Below are 16,880 nucleotides of genomic sequence, written 5' to 3'. Positions count from 1 at the left end.
TTCTTAGACATCTCCTGGCAAGGAGGCCAAACGATTTTTAATTTTCCCCTCTCCCCCCATTTTCTCAAATCTTTGTTTTGCCACTTGCTGTTACAAACATCTGCCTGTGTAGTAAGGTCTCCAAACAAGAGGGTATCTGCTCCAGGGTTTTCACACACAGTGGGTTCTTCAGTGGGAATTAAATCAACTAAGCTGCTTTGAGTTTTGCAATTCCATCGATCCTTATGCTGTTTATGTCCAAAACCTTCATCATAATTTCCTTTAGACTTGAAAAGTTGTTTAAAGTGAGGCTTGCAGTAGATTTGTCCATGGAGGGATGCATAATTTCCCAAACTGCCAGAAGAAAAGAAATAATATTTAGTGTTCTCTGTACTTATTACAAATCCATAAGGAATTGTAGGAATAGTTTATTAATGAATCAGAAATTCAGTAACCCACTGACTACCAACAGCAGTGGTTGTTAATTGAAGTTCCTGTTAGGCGAATTATCGCCAATACCCACTGCGATTGTGCTTTTCAGTATTTAGAATCTCACTCTTGCATTATTATCACCAGGGATATAATAGGTGTTCTCAGATGCAGTCCAGGCCATTCGACTGGTGGGCCCAAACCTGTGCCAACTCAATGACTTCTGATACTATAGTCCAGATCCAGAATGACCAGTTCTAAGAACTGTTCTGCCAAAACCACCAAACTTTTAATAAAAAAAAAAAAAATACAAAGAAAAAGAACTCTTTGGGTTGTCAGACATGATGGTGTGCATGAAGAACACAGGTTGAACATTACCAACATATTAGAATTTAGAGAATACTGTCTCCATGAAATCATGTTCTAATGAGTCTCATAGGAAGTAAGCTTGAGTAGCCAGAATATCGAAAGAAGAACTGATGTTAGGCTCAGCACCAGGCACTAATGCCACGATACTTGGAGGATGAAAAGAAAGGTTAAGGGGGCAGAGAGAGAACAGTGTGCAATGCGATGTCTAAAGGATCTGGCATGGATGACACAGTAACTGTTTTACAAAATGGAGAGTGGGTAAGTGAAGTCAAATATAAATTTTATAAAATTTTGGTTCATGGATTGGTACTATCAGTAGGATTTATTATTAATGGACTTTAAACTTTTAAAAACTGTGTATTTTGCCTGTTGTATGTATGTTCACTCCTTGAGTGCCTGGTGCAAGAGGAGGCCAGAAGAAGGTGTCACTTCTACTGACACTGGCCTTAAGGGCAGTTGTGAGCAGTCATGTGTTTGCAGGTCTCATGTCTCCCAGGCTGGCTATGAACTCACTATGTAGCTGTGGAAGACTTTGAACCTAGTGCTGGGATCACAGGCTTGCACTACTGTCTGTGTTAGATGAAGTCCTCCATTTCAAACCCAGGGCTTTGTGTGTGTTTCACAAATGCTCTGTCACCTCAGCTATACCCCCAGCTCTAACCCAAGGCTATTACTAAGATGAATATAAGATATTCTAAATCTGTTATAATTATTCATTATACTTGCTATTGTATCTAGACCCATACACATGTTAGACAAATGCTCTGACATTAAGCGGTATCCTAACCACACTTTTCACATTTTATTTTCAGATAGGGTGTCATTAGGTTCCTTGAAGATATCTTGAGGTTATTGTAATGTCTCAGCTTCAAAGTAGCTTGGAACACAGGTCTGTACCATCAAACCTGGCTCCATCTTCTTTATGTTTGAAGGATGGAGGAAAAGACCTACAGACACAGAAGGGAAGCAGCAACGCAGATAAGTTTTTGAATTTGATTAGAAATATCATTGAATTTATAGTGTACAATATATGTAAATATTTATTAGTTCTCCCTGCCAAAATGGCTTGGGAAAAAAAACTGAAAAAGTAGAATGGGCATTGAGAGTGTTGACTTGAAGTAGTACATGTCGTTAGAATAAAGAAGCCTTACAGAAATGATGGAATCAGGACTTGCACAGGGAAAGTAAAGAAAGCCTGCATCTATCACACAATGAGAAAGTCCCTAATGTTTACTTAGGTCATGGAAAAAGTACCCAGCAGACAATGGAAAGAGAGGAGATTCCTCTCACCAAGGGAAGGAGAGATGAGCACCAGTCAATGCAATTTGTTGAAGCCTATCAACCATTCCTGATTAGTAAGTTTATGAGGACTACACTCTTTCCTCTAAAAAGTGATCACATGGCCAGGAATAGCATACACCTGCAGGTCTAATCCAAAATCTAGTACTATCTGACAGTTTGGAAGTATCTAGGACAAAGAGAAGGCTGAACTACTTGGTGTGTGTGCAATCAGCAACTTGAGACTGAAACATTCTGCCGGCCAAATGTCCTGTGCTCTTAACAAATAAATGGTGAAACAGGAAGGGAATGCAGGGGAAGTTTACAGATTAAAAAAGAATTTACAAGACATAGCAAAACATGAAAGTAAGATACAGCACTATAAAAGTATACAAGGGCAGCAACAATTAAATGAAAGGACATGCTCATTAATATGGATAGTTTCAGTTATGGCAATGAGTGGAGGTTGTTTGTAAAAACAAGATACTTAAAAAGGGTCTTCCAACATGGCTATCGAAGTTCTATTTCTTTATCTTGGTTATTGGTTACCAAGTGTTCATGCTGAAATGGTTTATTATGTCATGCATTTGGCTTGTTTGACTTTCTTTGTATGTTTGGTTCCTCACTTAAAAGTATCAGTCTTTGATTTTGTAATTTTGACACTTCATTATATGCCAGCCTTTACTAGATGTTGTGAAAGCAAACTTTACCACAATTAATGTCAATGATAATTATAGTAGGTCAAGTTGACAGTGGGGGAAAGTGCAGGGGAAGCTTTGAGGAATAATTGGGAAGGATGCCTGTCCTCCTGTCCATGAAAGTCAAAAAAAAAAAAAAAAAAAAAAAAAGCTTCCTGGATGGGATAGCCTTAGTTGTGTTCTGAAGGACAAATTGACATTAAACTAATAGAGATCCGGAAGATGGATAATAAAAACTCCTAGAAGAGTAGAGATGGCATCTGGCACTAGCTAGAAGTATGAGAGAAAAATATTTATTGGAACTAGAAGGAGGTAATTCTGCATGGAGAGTAACATGTAACTGGGAAGGATTAGGGATGCTTGAAGAATTGCACAGAAACAAGGGCTAGATTTGAACTGTAGGTTAATTAATGTTTTAATGTTAAATATTTTTTAATGGACAGGGGAAGCTAGTCTGAATTTTATACAGAGAAGTTACACCAAGTTTGTGTTTCAGAAGGATCATTTTACTACATTATAGAATATAGTCTTAGGATGGATTGTTGATAATGGTGCTGGTAAGAGATATGCACACAGGGAGACTGCACCGCTAGCTATAATGGGTGTGGCATTTGCCCAAGTGAGAAACAATGCTTGCTCGAAGGATAGCTGGGCTATGGGGATGGTGAAGTGAACACAACTTAAGGGGGAATTATGAATTCTGTAATTGAAGAAACGGGTGATGGCTGGAATGAACAGAAAGGATATGTGAAAGATAACTTCATGAAGAGGCCAGAGTTAATGGCACTTTCTGTTACAGAGGGATAGAAACTACACTCAGAGAATGAAGGCAACAGTGAGGAGAACTGTTATTGTGTGTCTTACAGAGCTCTCTGTCATTGGTAGTAAGCATTTAATGGGCAAAGGTGCAATCTGGCCCAGCCATGCACATTTCAGAGTCATTCCTCACATGGGAGTTACAGGAGGGCGTGTGATTCACCAGAAGAAAAAAAGATACAATTAGAAGACTAGATCCAAATGGCCAGCTTCTGAAGAGCTCTAACATCTCTCTCATTGTTTGTCAGAAGAAAAGTTACCTGCACAGGTGCCTGAGAAGGAGCACCTCCAAAATAGAGGGGAATCATTATGTTATATTGTCATGGAAACCAAGGAAAAATAATGTAGCAATGAGGGATATTTGACACTGCCAATTAAAATCAGGAAAGTGATAGTCTGAGAGGTGCACATTAGATTCAGCAAAATAAATTCTATTTCAGCATTTCAAACTATAGCCTTACCAAATGTCACGTTCATTTAAATGCATCTATTTTGAGAGGTGTGGAAAAGGAAAGCTCATGCCACTGTGTTGATTAGCATGCTGCCTTTGCTTCAGAAATAAACAGCTTTTCCCTGACCTGTCACTAATAGTATTCCCAATTCCATTTCCTAACTTCTATACTGTAGCTCAAACAGACAAGCTCTGTACCATCACCTGCTGTGGGATACAACGTTTCCCTGGAACATAACCAAGCTTATTCGTTTACAGTCACACCCACCTGTTCTCTCCAGCCAGCCTTTCTTGGACTCCAAGGAAACCTGAGTCCTGATAGGAACAGAACAGACTGCCAAATAATAATATTCACGATCTGCCCTTTATGGAAAGAGTTTACCAGCTTCTAGTCTAGAGCTAATATATTCAACCAACAGCACTAACTTTAAAATCCTAACTTGCACAGTACTCTGGAGGCTTTCTTACCCACATGATTTTCACAACTAGAAAGGCAGCTTGGGAAAGGGACGTGTTGTGGGTCAACCCGAACAATGCGCAATAGATTAGGGCAGCATCCCACTGTGTTACTGTGGCCAGTGAGGGCAGCTGTGAGATCTGGAGAACTCTAGAGACTAGATATTATACATATGCTCCAAGGTTCTTCAATCTATGTGGCACAATCAGCATGACATTTTACCTCAGTTTACTGCTGCAGTGATGGCATCTGAAACAAGACTTATGAAAATTCTGCTTGTCTGCTACGAGGCGCTCCATTGGATAAACTGTCTTTTGACAAATTATGCAGGTTTCCTTGTCTTGGACCAGCAGTTTCTAAAAATAAAAATTTATAAAGGCTTATCTGTTTCTATTTTCCATCACAATTGCAATAGCATCAGAAAACAAATAAAATGGTAACTGGACATGCAGAAAAAGTGAAAAAGCCCCAATAATTGTTTTTAATGTCTCTTTCTCTAGACAGTGTACACTAGCATGGAATTTGAGGATCTGGTACAAAGATTTAATGCCTCTACCATGATGCTTTATGGAAGTTGAATTATTATACAATAAACACATAAATGTGTATTATGCTCACTTACATTAATCCATTAAATATATACAGTAAACTCAGTCATGGGGAACTTTTAGAAAATGTATCATTTGAAGCAACTAAGCTTTCCATACATATAAAGTTTTATGTAAAATTTTAATTTCTAAAAACATATGGATAAATCATTCTAAAGTGCACACAGATTTTTATTAGCCAAGACATTGTATAGTATTTGATTAAGTATTATCTTAATAATATCAAGTTTACTTCATGATCTATATCAGGTTTACTTATAACATGATACTGCTAACTTCCTTGTAATAGTATTTTCCCATCCATGAAATGTGCAGGGAGGGACCTCTACTCTGTACCCAACCAACTTCAGATTTTACAGCCTTTTGGATCCTTACATCTATTCTTTCTCTTTTTCACTGCTTCTCTTACTCAGCACCTACAGTTTCTTCCCATTGCTCTCCTATGGAGAGTAGTCTTTATAAATAACAGTAGTTACTTCACTAACCAGGGTTCCTAGTGCCTTACAATGAACACAGAAACATCAATTAAACATTCTCAAAAGAATAAGTAAGCTTTTGAATTTGTCACCTATGAAAGCAGGTATGTCAAGGTGCCTTCATGTGAAAATCACTTTAGTGCTTACACTCTGCCTCTCCATGATTGAGAGGACTCCTTTGCTTTTTTGATTCCAGTAGGGACATATTTCTACATTTAACACCAGCTTCTTTGTGTTTTCTATGGTTTTGAACTGTCTTAACAAAAACTGAGCATTTGAAATTAATTAGACAGCTTTGCTTAATTATGCCAGAAGCAAGCACATTAAGAAACCATATTAACTTGATAAACTAGACACATATGTTATAAATATGAAAGGCATAATTATTAATTTCAGTGGCTTTTATTTTTAAGTTTGCTATTTCTTTCAATCTGTCTAAAAGAATGGACTATATTAATGATGCCTATTAATTATGTCCAATCCTTTTATCATGAAGCCTCACTAATTGTAGAAAGTGTGGAAAATAAAATGGAGTAAGCTATATTCTGATGTTAAAAATATCATGTACTATGTTCTCATGATCTAAACCTCTCATCGTACCAACATAATCAAGTTTTAATATGTATTGTTTATCCTCATCTATGAATGAGATCATCTGAATTGTCATTTGAGGGTTAATGTTCATAAAGATGATAATATTAGTTATAGAAAACATTGATATCAGGGGATGTTATCACTTCAATTCAATTACAATAGCTAAATACATAAAATGTCTAATGTTTTATATATATATATATATATATATATATATATATATATATATATATATATATACACCTTTAACACATTGATGAAAATATAGCATCTGTGACTTCTGTCTGAGGCTATCACTAAGGTGAATTCATGGTAGAGGCTACTTAAGTATGCAGTTAAAATTAGTCAATACCAGGCCAAAGATTTTGATCTGATATCACCATAAACTATTGAATAAAGTAAATTTTATTATAAAATTTTAATAATGAGTTTGTTCTATAGCAAGCAAAGAGTTCCACCACTACTAAAACCACTACAGCAGTTGTTATGTCTGATGCTTTCTTCAAACTCCTATTTACCTTAAGTTTGAAGAACAGGTTTCAGTAACGTATACTGCAGATCAACCATATTAAATGTTATTGTTAATAAAGAAAGTAACGAAAGCAGGGACAGCAAAAAATCACAAGCCTCCGGGGGTAGCTGTTAGTCCTAGCAGGTTAGTGGGTTATTGCCACACACGGTTTTAATTGCAAATCATTTGTCCTTGGCACACGTGCTTTCAGATGGGTTAATCTTCTTTCACACTCTCCAATCTCATTTACCACTTATAAAGGCAGATTCCTCCTGGAAGGCCCTGCTCATTTCAGGTGCTTGTGCAGCTGCAGTTTCATATCCCAAGCGCTGAAAAACCCTCTCGCTCTCCTGCCATGTCTGCTGAAAATCTCTTCTGAGATTTGTAGGTGAATCTGAAAGATCTAGGATATGGCCAGCGATCACATCTTCATAGGTTGGTGGGGCATGCTTGAAGTCGAAGCCAGACCTGCCAGCTTCTGAGCTACGTGAGGATGAGGTTGCCACCTTTGACCCAACAATCTGATGGTTAAATGCATCCAAACCTAAGAAATGCTCACTCAGAGACCTTCCTTCAGAGTGAACCCTGGGCTGCATAGCTGGAACTTCTTCTTGGCGCTCTCTAGGATGTCTGTATGAAAAGGCTGTAAAATTAGCATTTCCAGAAGATGCTAATCCAAATTCCTCCTTACAAAATGTGTGACTCTCTTGTTTCATGTTGTGGTTTATTTCACCATTTGCATAAGCTCTTCTCTCTGTCTTCGCTCCGAAAACTGGGCCATTCTCAAATTCCCTAAACCATCTGTTTATTTCGTTTTCATGGCCATTCAGAAAACGTTCAGCCATCTGAACTGTTTGATTGGCGGCTTCAAATCTCTCTGTGCGTTCTGATAGGCGAGGCCCTCCCACCTGGCGGATGATCTCAACTGCGTCATAGCTTTCCGTCGCTGGCACTGTGTTGTTGATCGAATTCATTTCATCTTTATGAATGTAAGTCTCCTTTTGCTCTATCTTCCTCATTGACTCTTGAGCTTCCACAGAGTCTCTGAAGGAACCACTAACGACATGGTTTACACTTACAGGTATTGTGATGGTGGGTGGAGAGTCCCTGGCATGACTTTCTATCTTAATTTGCCTGCGGAGTGTGGCTGGAGACATGACAACTTCAGATCTCTTCTCCACGATTGGAACTGGGGTCCCTGGCGAACATGGGACGGTACCTCTGGCTAACCTGGCCGTGGTGTCTTTGAGTCGAACCAGTTGTTCTGAGCGACTCCTTGGTGGGGATGGGGGGGTGCATGTTCTGTGAAGTCTAGATGTGTGCTCTGTGGGTCTTGGGGGTGGAGGTTCAGCACAACTGTTCTTTTTAGGGGACTGAGAAAGCTCACTCTTAGTGGAGGCTTCTGCTCGTCGGGCAGTGGACTCTATTGTAATGAAAGTTGGTGATGGTGGGCGAGTTTTCAAAGAAGGAGGAGCAATCTTATTATCTCCTCCCTTAGTCTCCTGATGTGTGCTAGCAGGATTATGAGTCGTTGCTACTTGGTGGTGTGATGATAATTTTTCTTCTACAATTTTATTTTCTTTCTGTTCAGTGCATTTATTAGAGCTGGCATTAACATTAGACACTTTCAATGACATTTCATTAAGATGAGTAGGCTTATCTTTCTGCTTTCCTGTTTGCGAGACCATCATGGCTGTTTGAATTATATGTTCACAGTGCACAAGCATATCCTCTGCTTGAGTTTTAATACGTGCTATTTCTTCTTTGACTTTTTCTAAATTATTCTCCATGGCAACACGAACTCCATATTCTCTTTTTTCTTCACTTATCAGCCATACTGGAACAATATTTAACAGTGTCTGAAATGTTTTAAGGCCACTTTTATTTGACTCTGCTTCAAACTGTTTTACTCTAGACAAAATCTGCTGTAGTTCTTCACGTTTTCTCAAGAATTCCAATATATTTATGCTACATTTTCCATCATCGTGCTGAGATCCTTTCACAGAGGAAAATGGAGATGTGTTCTGTGTAATCTCTTGTTTCAAATCTTCAGTGTTAGGAGAGACATGTCTCTGTTGCATGTCGTTGTCTCTAAGACATTTTTTCTCTGGCACGTCATTAGGTGACTGGGGCAATTTTTTATGCTCAACTGTACTTCCCGAAGCTTGTATTTGTGTTTGCTGAAAATTCTGAGTCTGTGAGTCCAGACATACATCGATAATCTTTTGCTGGACTAACCTTGGTACTCGCTGATCCTGCAGATCTTCTTGTTTTCTTTCAACTATTAATCTGTCTTCTTTTGACCTGCTCATTGATAAGTCCTGATTCTTTTCTTCACTCCCTAGGATATTCCCTCTGTCAAACTCCCCAAATCCCCTCTGTCTCTTGGGAACTGTTTTGAGCTTACTCTCTTGATTTTTCTCTGAGTAGTTTTCAGGCATTTGCACTGTCACCCTTTTCTCTGTTTTAGGTAATTGAGAAGATTTTTCAGGCACAGGTTGCTTATTATCACATTGTGCCCTTGCTTGGGTTTTCTTGATTTCCTGATTCATTGGTTTAGCAATGGTTTGGATGTCAACTTCAGATTGCTTTATGTGACTTTCAGAACTGAGATCTGTTTCAGTCGATGTATGATCTAGAGTTGGAAGCTTGATAGTTTTCACTTTGAAACTTGGGAAAATTGGTTTGCTTTGGGGAAAGGGCAAGTTCTCCACATGTTGCTCAAGTGTTTGTTGTGTCTTACTTTCATTGTGACTCTGGCTAATTTCACAAGCTGATTTCGATTGCAGCATGTCCTTCGAGCTTTGTATGCCTTCCTTTCTAATGGTACACTTATCTTCTGAATCTGCTAGAACATGCTGGAGCCTCTCAGTAGCAACCATCAATGCAGAAGCTGTGGAGAGCTGGCTGTCAGAACTCATGCCTGCAAGCACAGCCCTGTTCTTAGAGTCCAGGTTGGATTGTGCCCTAGTCAAATCCAAATCCTTTCTGGGTGTGAGGACTGCCTCAGCTGCTTTGTGTGATGCTAATTCTTTCTCTCTCTCTGATATGTTTTGGTGGTAGGTTTCTGTTTGGACAATGCTGTGGCAAGGATTCTCCTGTCTCTGTTTCTCAATCTCTTCCTTTTGCCGTCTGTATTTTTCTTCAGCTATCATTAAAGGCGTCTTAAATTTTCTCACATAAGGCTTTGGACTTTGTTGTTCTGAACCTGATGGAAATGAGTGGGATTTAACAAGGGGCACTGTCTGTTTTCCCTTGAGTGCTGGGATTTCTGGAGCTGTCTGAGAGAGAGAGTTTGCAGAGTGGACGGACAGCTGTTTTCTTTCATCAAGACCTTTTCTTGATACTTCCTGCTGTATTTCTGTGTACTCACTGCCCGTTGCCACCATTGATCTTTTCTGATTCTTTGAAAGAGTAGTTTTAATTTCCATATCTGACAGAGATCTTCCCAATTCACCGTTTGGGGACTGCTGGCTCATTTTATCTTTAATTCTCTTGGGAAGTTTGGGTTTGGGGAGTGTAGGAGGTGGTGATTTCCCTGTTAGGGTGTTAGCCTGAGAGTGGATTTGCTGAGAGCTTGAGGCTTCTCTTTGGGAATACTGCTGTGTGAATGCTTCACTTTGATTTTCTAGGACAGAGGAGGCAAGAAGATGTGCTGCTTGTGATGGCTTTGGAGGAGGTGGTAGGGACGCTGACAGACATTCTCTTTCAGATTTCTCATCTACTGGTGGTGGAGGAAGAGGGAGACTTGGGAAGCTTTCAAATTCAGACTTTGTCTTCTCTGTGGATGATGAGGGAGGAAACTCATCTTTTTCAGGCAACAGCATTAAAGGTGGTGGAGGGGGGAGAGGAAATTCAATTTCAGATGATGCATTGGAAGGTGGAGGAGGAGGGGGAGATGGAGGTGGAAGGGAGTCCTCATTTTCTTTTATATTATACTCAGGGTGAAGGTTGATTGGATTAAAGGACCTCTCCATTGCCATTTTCAACTCTTTGGAAGTATTTGTCTTCATTAGAAAGTCCTGGCTTTCTAGACAAACATCAATTTTCTGTTCTTTGTCAGTTGCCTGAAATTTTTTGTGGCTTTTCCCAGAGACTCTTACTCCTGTTACATTGTGTACATCCTTATCTGCAGGCAAAGGTTGAAGGCACCTGTCATTTTTCTTTGTATCTTTATGAGAATACCGTGTTTCCTGGCTTAGGAGGGTTTGCTTCTGAAAGTCCCTTGTCATCCCATGCATTTCTCCAGCTGTCTTGTTGACAAGATGCTGAGTAGGATTTGGTGTATAACTTTGTACCACTGATGATATATTCATGTTTTTGGTATTAGTTTGCCTCTTCCTATAGGAATCCTGGAACTGAGACTTCTGGTGGTCATTCCCTAGTTCACAAATTTGAGTCTGCTGCTTTCTAAAAGTTTTTTCCACAGACTGGGTGAAGTTAAAGATATCATCCTTCGAATCTATCACATTCTCTGATTCCTTGGTTTTTAGGTTTTCCTTCATTGACGTGGTTGCAGTTACCTGTTTGCCCATATCCTTGCCACCACACAGATATTCTTTGCTCTCAGTCGAGATGCCAATTCTGTCACCCATGTCTAAGACACTTTTTATAACTCTGTGTTCTGAGTTAGACATCCTCCTAAGGCTTTTTTCAAGAGCATCATTGTTTTGTTCACGATCAATGACAATTTTTACAGTGCCCTTAGGGGCTCTGGGAAGATTAGCCTCAGATCTTTCTTCTATTAAAGACCGGTGGTAGGATTTCTGGGTAGTTTCATTGAGAGTGCCTGGTCCTGCTTGCTGCCTGGTTACTGGCTCAAAGGGTCCTGGCACTGGTTGAAGAAGACTTTTTTTGTCTCTCTGGACAGCTGCTGGATTAATCCCTGTTTTTTGTCTTTCTGAGAATCCTGCCATCCCAGGCAGGGCATCTTCTTTGTTTATGCCTGCCTTATCAACTTCTTTGAAACCCCATTGTGCTTCTTTCAAGGACCTTAACGATGTTTCAAGATCATCTAGTATCAACTCTTTTTTCAGTATTTCAGTCCTTGTATTTGTAGCCTTCTCCAGGCACTCAATAGCTTGCTCAATATCACTAGGGATGCTACCAGATTGTTTAGATTCCTTCTGTCTGTCACTTGACTCCAGTGTGTCCAGCTTGTCACCTTTTATAACTTCTTCTGTTTTAGCCATTATTTTCTGATTCATGGCCTGGTTGAGAGAATTTAGGGTTGGTTTCAAATCACCTTTTATAATCTCTTCTTTCTGTGTCTTATTAGACGAACTCTGAAGCCCTGTCATTAAGACTTTAATTGTATTATGCACATCTCCTGAGATGATGTCAGTTTCATTAACAGTACGTTCAAACAGAGACGGCCTTTTCTTTAGTAACAGTTTTGTGCCCTCAACATCACCGCCAATTATTTCTTCCCCTCCCTCTTGTTTCCTAGCTGTGAGAGTTTCATTTGTCCCTGTTTGGAGTTGTTTGAGGTAATCCAAAGCTCCAGTTTCTATGCATGTTGTGAAGAACTGAACGTTTCCCCTCTCTGAGGCATCGATTTTTGTCCTTTCAGGTATTTTAGCATTTGATGTAGAAGATAACAGGTTGTGAATGGTGCGTCTCACATCACCTCCTATTATTTCTTCACGCTCAATCTTGTCACCAGCATTTTCATGCAGAAGACAATAGATAGTCATGTTAATATCTCCTTTTTCATCTTCCTGAATTAATATTCCTTTCTTTGCACATCTTTCCTCTGAGAACAGATTTGTTATTGCTTGTTTTACATCCCCTCTCACTATCTCTTCCTTTTCAGCATGAAATTCAGTTGATCTGTTTAATAATTGAGTTTTAGTCAAATTGACATTTCCCTTCTCCTCTTCGCTGACAAATATCTCTTTCTTTGTACAGTCTTTTTGGGAAAGTAAATTCATCATTATGCTTTTGAGATCAGCTCTGATAACATCTTCCTTCTGTATCTCTGGAGTTGTTTGGTTCATGAGCTTGTATTTTGCCATTCGGACATCCCCAACTTCATCAGCTTCGATGATAATTCCAGGAGCTTCAATAACTCTTTGAGAGTAGAGGCTTTCCAGTGTTTCTTTGATGCTTTTGCCAATAATTTCTACCTTCTCTACTCTGGTTCCATTAAATTCATGAATAGGTGTTGTTTCAAACAGCCATGTCGTTGTTTTGACATCCGATGGAGGAATTTCTTCTTTGGTCATTTTTGCAGCACCTTCATCTACTTCCTTAATAGAATCCAATGTTTGATTTTCAAAAAGCCACACTGCATTCTTAACGTCACCTTTCTGCACCTCTTCCTGGGTGACAGTCTTGATATTTTCATATCCAGATCCTTCTCCCAGCTCATCTATGCTATGAGTTTCAAAGAGCCAAGTAGAAGTCTTAACATTGCCCTTTTGTATTTCATTGACACTTACTGTTCTGATATAATTCTTCTTGTCACCATTTTCAGACTCAAAGAATTGTTTACCCATCTTCACATTGCCTCCTTGAATATAGTCAACAGTGTGCACAATATTATGGGATTCATCTGAAATCTGATCCAGTGGCTGAGTTTCAAATCTGTACCTGACAGAACTCACATCCCCCTTCTGAATGTCTTCCTGGGTGACAGATTTAATGACATACACATCTTCTGATTTGTTAATGGAGTCTAATGGTTTGGTTTCAAAGAGCCACCTTGTTCCCCGTACATCTCCATGAATTACTTCTTCTTTTTTAACTGTTGTCACTTCATGATAAAACCCTTCTTGATCTCGAATTGCATAGAGTGGCTGTGTTTCAAAGAGCATTTTGTAGCTTTTTACGTCACCTTTTATTACTTCTTCAGTGTTTGTTTCCCTGGTGCTGATGCCATCAGATTCTTTTTTAATCTCATCCAAAGAAAATGTCTCAAAAACGAAGCAGCCCTTTCTCACATTTCCACCTTGTATGTCTGTCACTGTCTTAACCAATCCATCACCTTCTTGATTTTCTTTTATCCTATCAATGGGTTTGTTTTCAAATAGCCACCTACAATGTAACACATTACCGTTCTGAATGTCTTCGGTTTTTAGGGTTTTGATCTTATTCAAAACATCTTCTGAACTGCAACTGATTGAATCTAAGGGCTGATTTTCGAACTTATACTTCATGCCAGAGACATCTCCAGCTTGTATATCCATCTCCACAGGCTTGGTTTCTTTCCCTTCATTCCCTTGTATGTTGTCCAGATTTTCTGTCTCAAAGAGAAAACATGTTGTCCGAACATCCCCACCTTGGATCTCCTCCTGCTTTACAGTTTGAAGTTTGACTGTTGCTTCAGAGTCATCTTTTATAGTATCAAGTGGCTGAGTTTCAAAAAGCCAGGTACAGCCTCGGACATCCCCTTTGTGGATATCTTCAGTGTTTGTCATCAAGGAAACCTTTTCATAAAGAGACTCCATTGGCTGGGTCTCAAAGAGCCATTTACAGGTTTTGACATCCCCTTTAACAATATCTGCAGTTTGTTCAGTTTTGCTTTCTGTTTCTTCCTCATTGCTAAAATATTTAATTGAATCAAGGGGCTGAGTTTCAAACAACCATCTAGCAGATTTCACACTCCCTGCTTGTATTTCTTCAGCAGATATTCCTCTAATTATCTGAAATTTACAAAGGCTTTCATCAAATTGGTCAATGGGCCTTGTTTCAAAAAGCCACCTGTAGCTTCTTACATCTCCTGTTAGGATTTCCTCTTGCTGGACTGTCTTCACTTGGTGGTACTTTCCAAGGTGGTCTTGAATAGCATACAGTGGGATTGTCTCAAAGAGAGATTTATTCAACTCCACAGTGCCTCTGGTGACTCCTTCCACCTCAATTTGATGTGCTGCATCAACCTTAATTAAATTATTGGCTTCGAAGATATGTGTATAGTTCTTTACATTACCTCTATCAACTGCTTCCAGCCTCACTGTTTTTATATACTCTTTCTTATCTTCTCTAATGTCTTCTAAAGGTTGAGTTTCAAAGACCCACTTCTGGTGCTTCACATCTCCCTTTTCTTCTTCAGAGGCAGTGATTTTTTGAAGCTTTCCAACATCAGGACTGTCTTTTAGAGCCTCTATTGGAAGTGTTTCAAATAGATGTTTGGTGGTTTTTACATCACCCCCTATTCTCTCCTCAGCTGATACGGTATCTGCATCAGGAATTTCTTTTAGACTGTCTAATGGCTGTGTTTCAAACATCCAACACTTCTTAGAAACATCTGTACCTATTATTGCTTCTTTTTGAAGGACAGCCTCTTCTGAATCTTCTTTGATTTTCTCCAGGGGTTGAGTCTCGAATAACCACTTTGCTCTACTCACCCCACCTTTGACATTTTCTTCCATGGATATTCCTCGAACAACTTTAATTTCTGTGATATCTTTGTTAATTGTGTCCAAAGGCTGTGTTTCAAACATCCAACGTGCTGTTCTCACATCCCCCCTTTCGATGTCTTCTTTCTGTACAGTTTTGATTTCTAGCATTTGGCCTGAACCATCTCTGATGACATACAATGGTTGCGTTTCAAAGCACTTTATGCTTCTCTTAACATTTCCTTTAATTTCTTTGAGTTCAGATCTGAGTTGTAATAAGTGAACCTCATCCACGGAGTGAAGCTGTCCGAGTTGATCTAGGTGTTGAGTCTCGAACATGTATCTTACTGTCTTGACGTCCCCCCCAGTTATGTCATTTATAGCAGTAGATGCTGTTTCTTCTTGGCTTTGGTGCATTTTGTTCATGGAGTCTAAAGGCCTTGTTTCGAACATCCACCTTGCTGTGCAAACATCTCCTCTAGCTAGCTCAGGAATCTTCCCTGTGTTTCCTTCAGTGCCAGCAGAAGGGACCCCTAGTGCATCTATTGGCTGAGTTTCAAACATCCAAGTAGTATACTTCACATCACCCCCAGCAATGAGTTCTTGGTCAGCAACAGTCTTGGAAGTGTACTCTTCATCTGCAGAACCATTGTTGATAGAATCTAGTGGTTGGTTCTCGAAAATCCATCTCATTGACTGCACCTCTCCTTTCAGAATTTCATCCCATTCCAGGTTTTCTCTTTCTGAGTTTAGATCCTTTTGAGAACTGTCATTTGTGTTTTCAAAAATATACCGAGCTTGTTGTACATCTGCTGAACCTGAGTTTCCTGAGCTTATCTGGCTAGAAACAATTTCAGAAACCTCACTGATGTAGTCTTTCTCTAAGTTTTTTCTTAACTCGGGATGGATATGTCTATATAAACGGTTTAATTCATACAAATTTCTTTGTTTAGAATATAAATCTTTGGGGATTGGTAGTCCTCTAGGAGGGTTGGGGAATTCAGGGGACTGGGAAAATGCTGTCACATCCATTGGTGTTTGAAGCACATCAGGTGGGGGAGGAGGAAATTCTTCCATCTTCCCTGAAGGAGTGCCATTAACTTGTGCCAGGGATGATGAAGTGACACTGTGATTACTGTAACTTGAGGTTGACGTTTCCTTCCTCTGACTGGTTGAAGTGTAAGAACAAGAGGTACCCACAGCTGATGATGGCTTTAAGGGTTCTTCACTGTCATTTTTAATCTTTAAGGGAGAGAAAACCAAAGCTTATAACGATGATTGTAGTGTGGCAATTTCCTGGGCCCTACCTTTCCTCTGTCCACAACCAGGATTCTGCTGTGATGCCTTCCTTGCAAAACAGGTATGCACTGTGCTTAAACCTACTTGGGAGAATACTCAATATGTGTTAATAAATGTGAATCTATTTTAATAATAATTTTCTTCCATAAATGACTCAGTATTTGAGCATTTACACATATTTACACACATGCCTTTTTTTTGAGATAGTGTCTCTTTTCATAGTCCTGGTGAGCCTGGAATTCACAGAGATCTACCTGTCTCTGCCTCTTGACTTCTGAGATTAAGAGCATATACCACTATGCCTGGTTTAACATTTATACATACTCTTAATTTGCCCCTTTTTACTTGATGTGTAGAGTAATCTATGGGGGGAAAGGGTCTTGAAGTACTTTTGTGGGTTCTTTGTTTTCTTTGTCATTTAAAATAAAACAGGTAACCATCTGTCATTTAAAATTGACTTAGTTACTTTATTCGATATTAGTTATAGACTTTAAAGTATATATAACTTTCTTCATTCATATTCTCCAGTGGGTGGGAGAACTTACTCTACCTCACAGATCAATACCCTCCTTTTGA

General features: G+C 39.3%; 1 protein-coding gene across 1 annotated transcript in view; it reads right to left on the bottom strand.

Moving 5' to 3' along the window:
- Positions 1-220: 220 nt before the first annotated feature.
- The window catches only part of Xirp2 (xin actin binding repeat containing 2), a 115,227-nt gene continuing 98,567 nt past the window's right edge, over positions 221-16,880 (bottom strand). Inside the window, exons 7-9 of the mRNA XM_059260603.1 lie at positions 6,917-16,247; positions 4,700-4,833; positions 221-333 (exon numbers count right to left, since the gene is read on the bottom strand). Coding sequence (XP_059116586.1) covers positions 4,739-4,833; positions 6,917-16,247 — 9,426 coding nt within the window. The 3' untranslated portion in view covers positions 221-333; positions 4,700-4,738. The remainder of the gene's footprint in view (positions 334-4,699; positions 4,834-6,916; positions 16,248-16,880) is intronic.

The sequence above is a fragment of the Peromyscus eremicus genome, chromosome 4, assembly GCF_949786415.1.
Source record: "Peromyscus eremicus chromosome 4, PerEre_H2_v1, whole genome shotgun sequence".
Classification (NCBI taxonomy): domain Eukaryota; kingdom Metazoa; phylum Chordata; class Mammalia; order Rodentia; family Cricetidae; genus Peromyscus; species Peromyscus eremicus.
The sequence above is the reverse complement of the archived record's forward strand: the minus strand, read 5'-3'. Positions and strand labels throughout refer to the sequence as shown.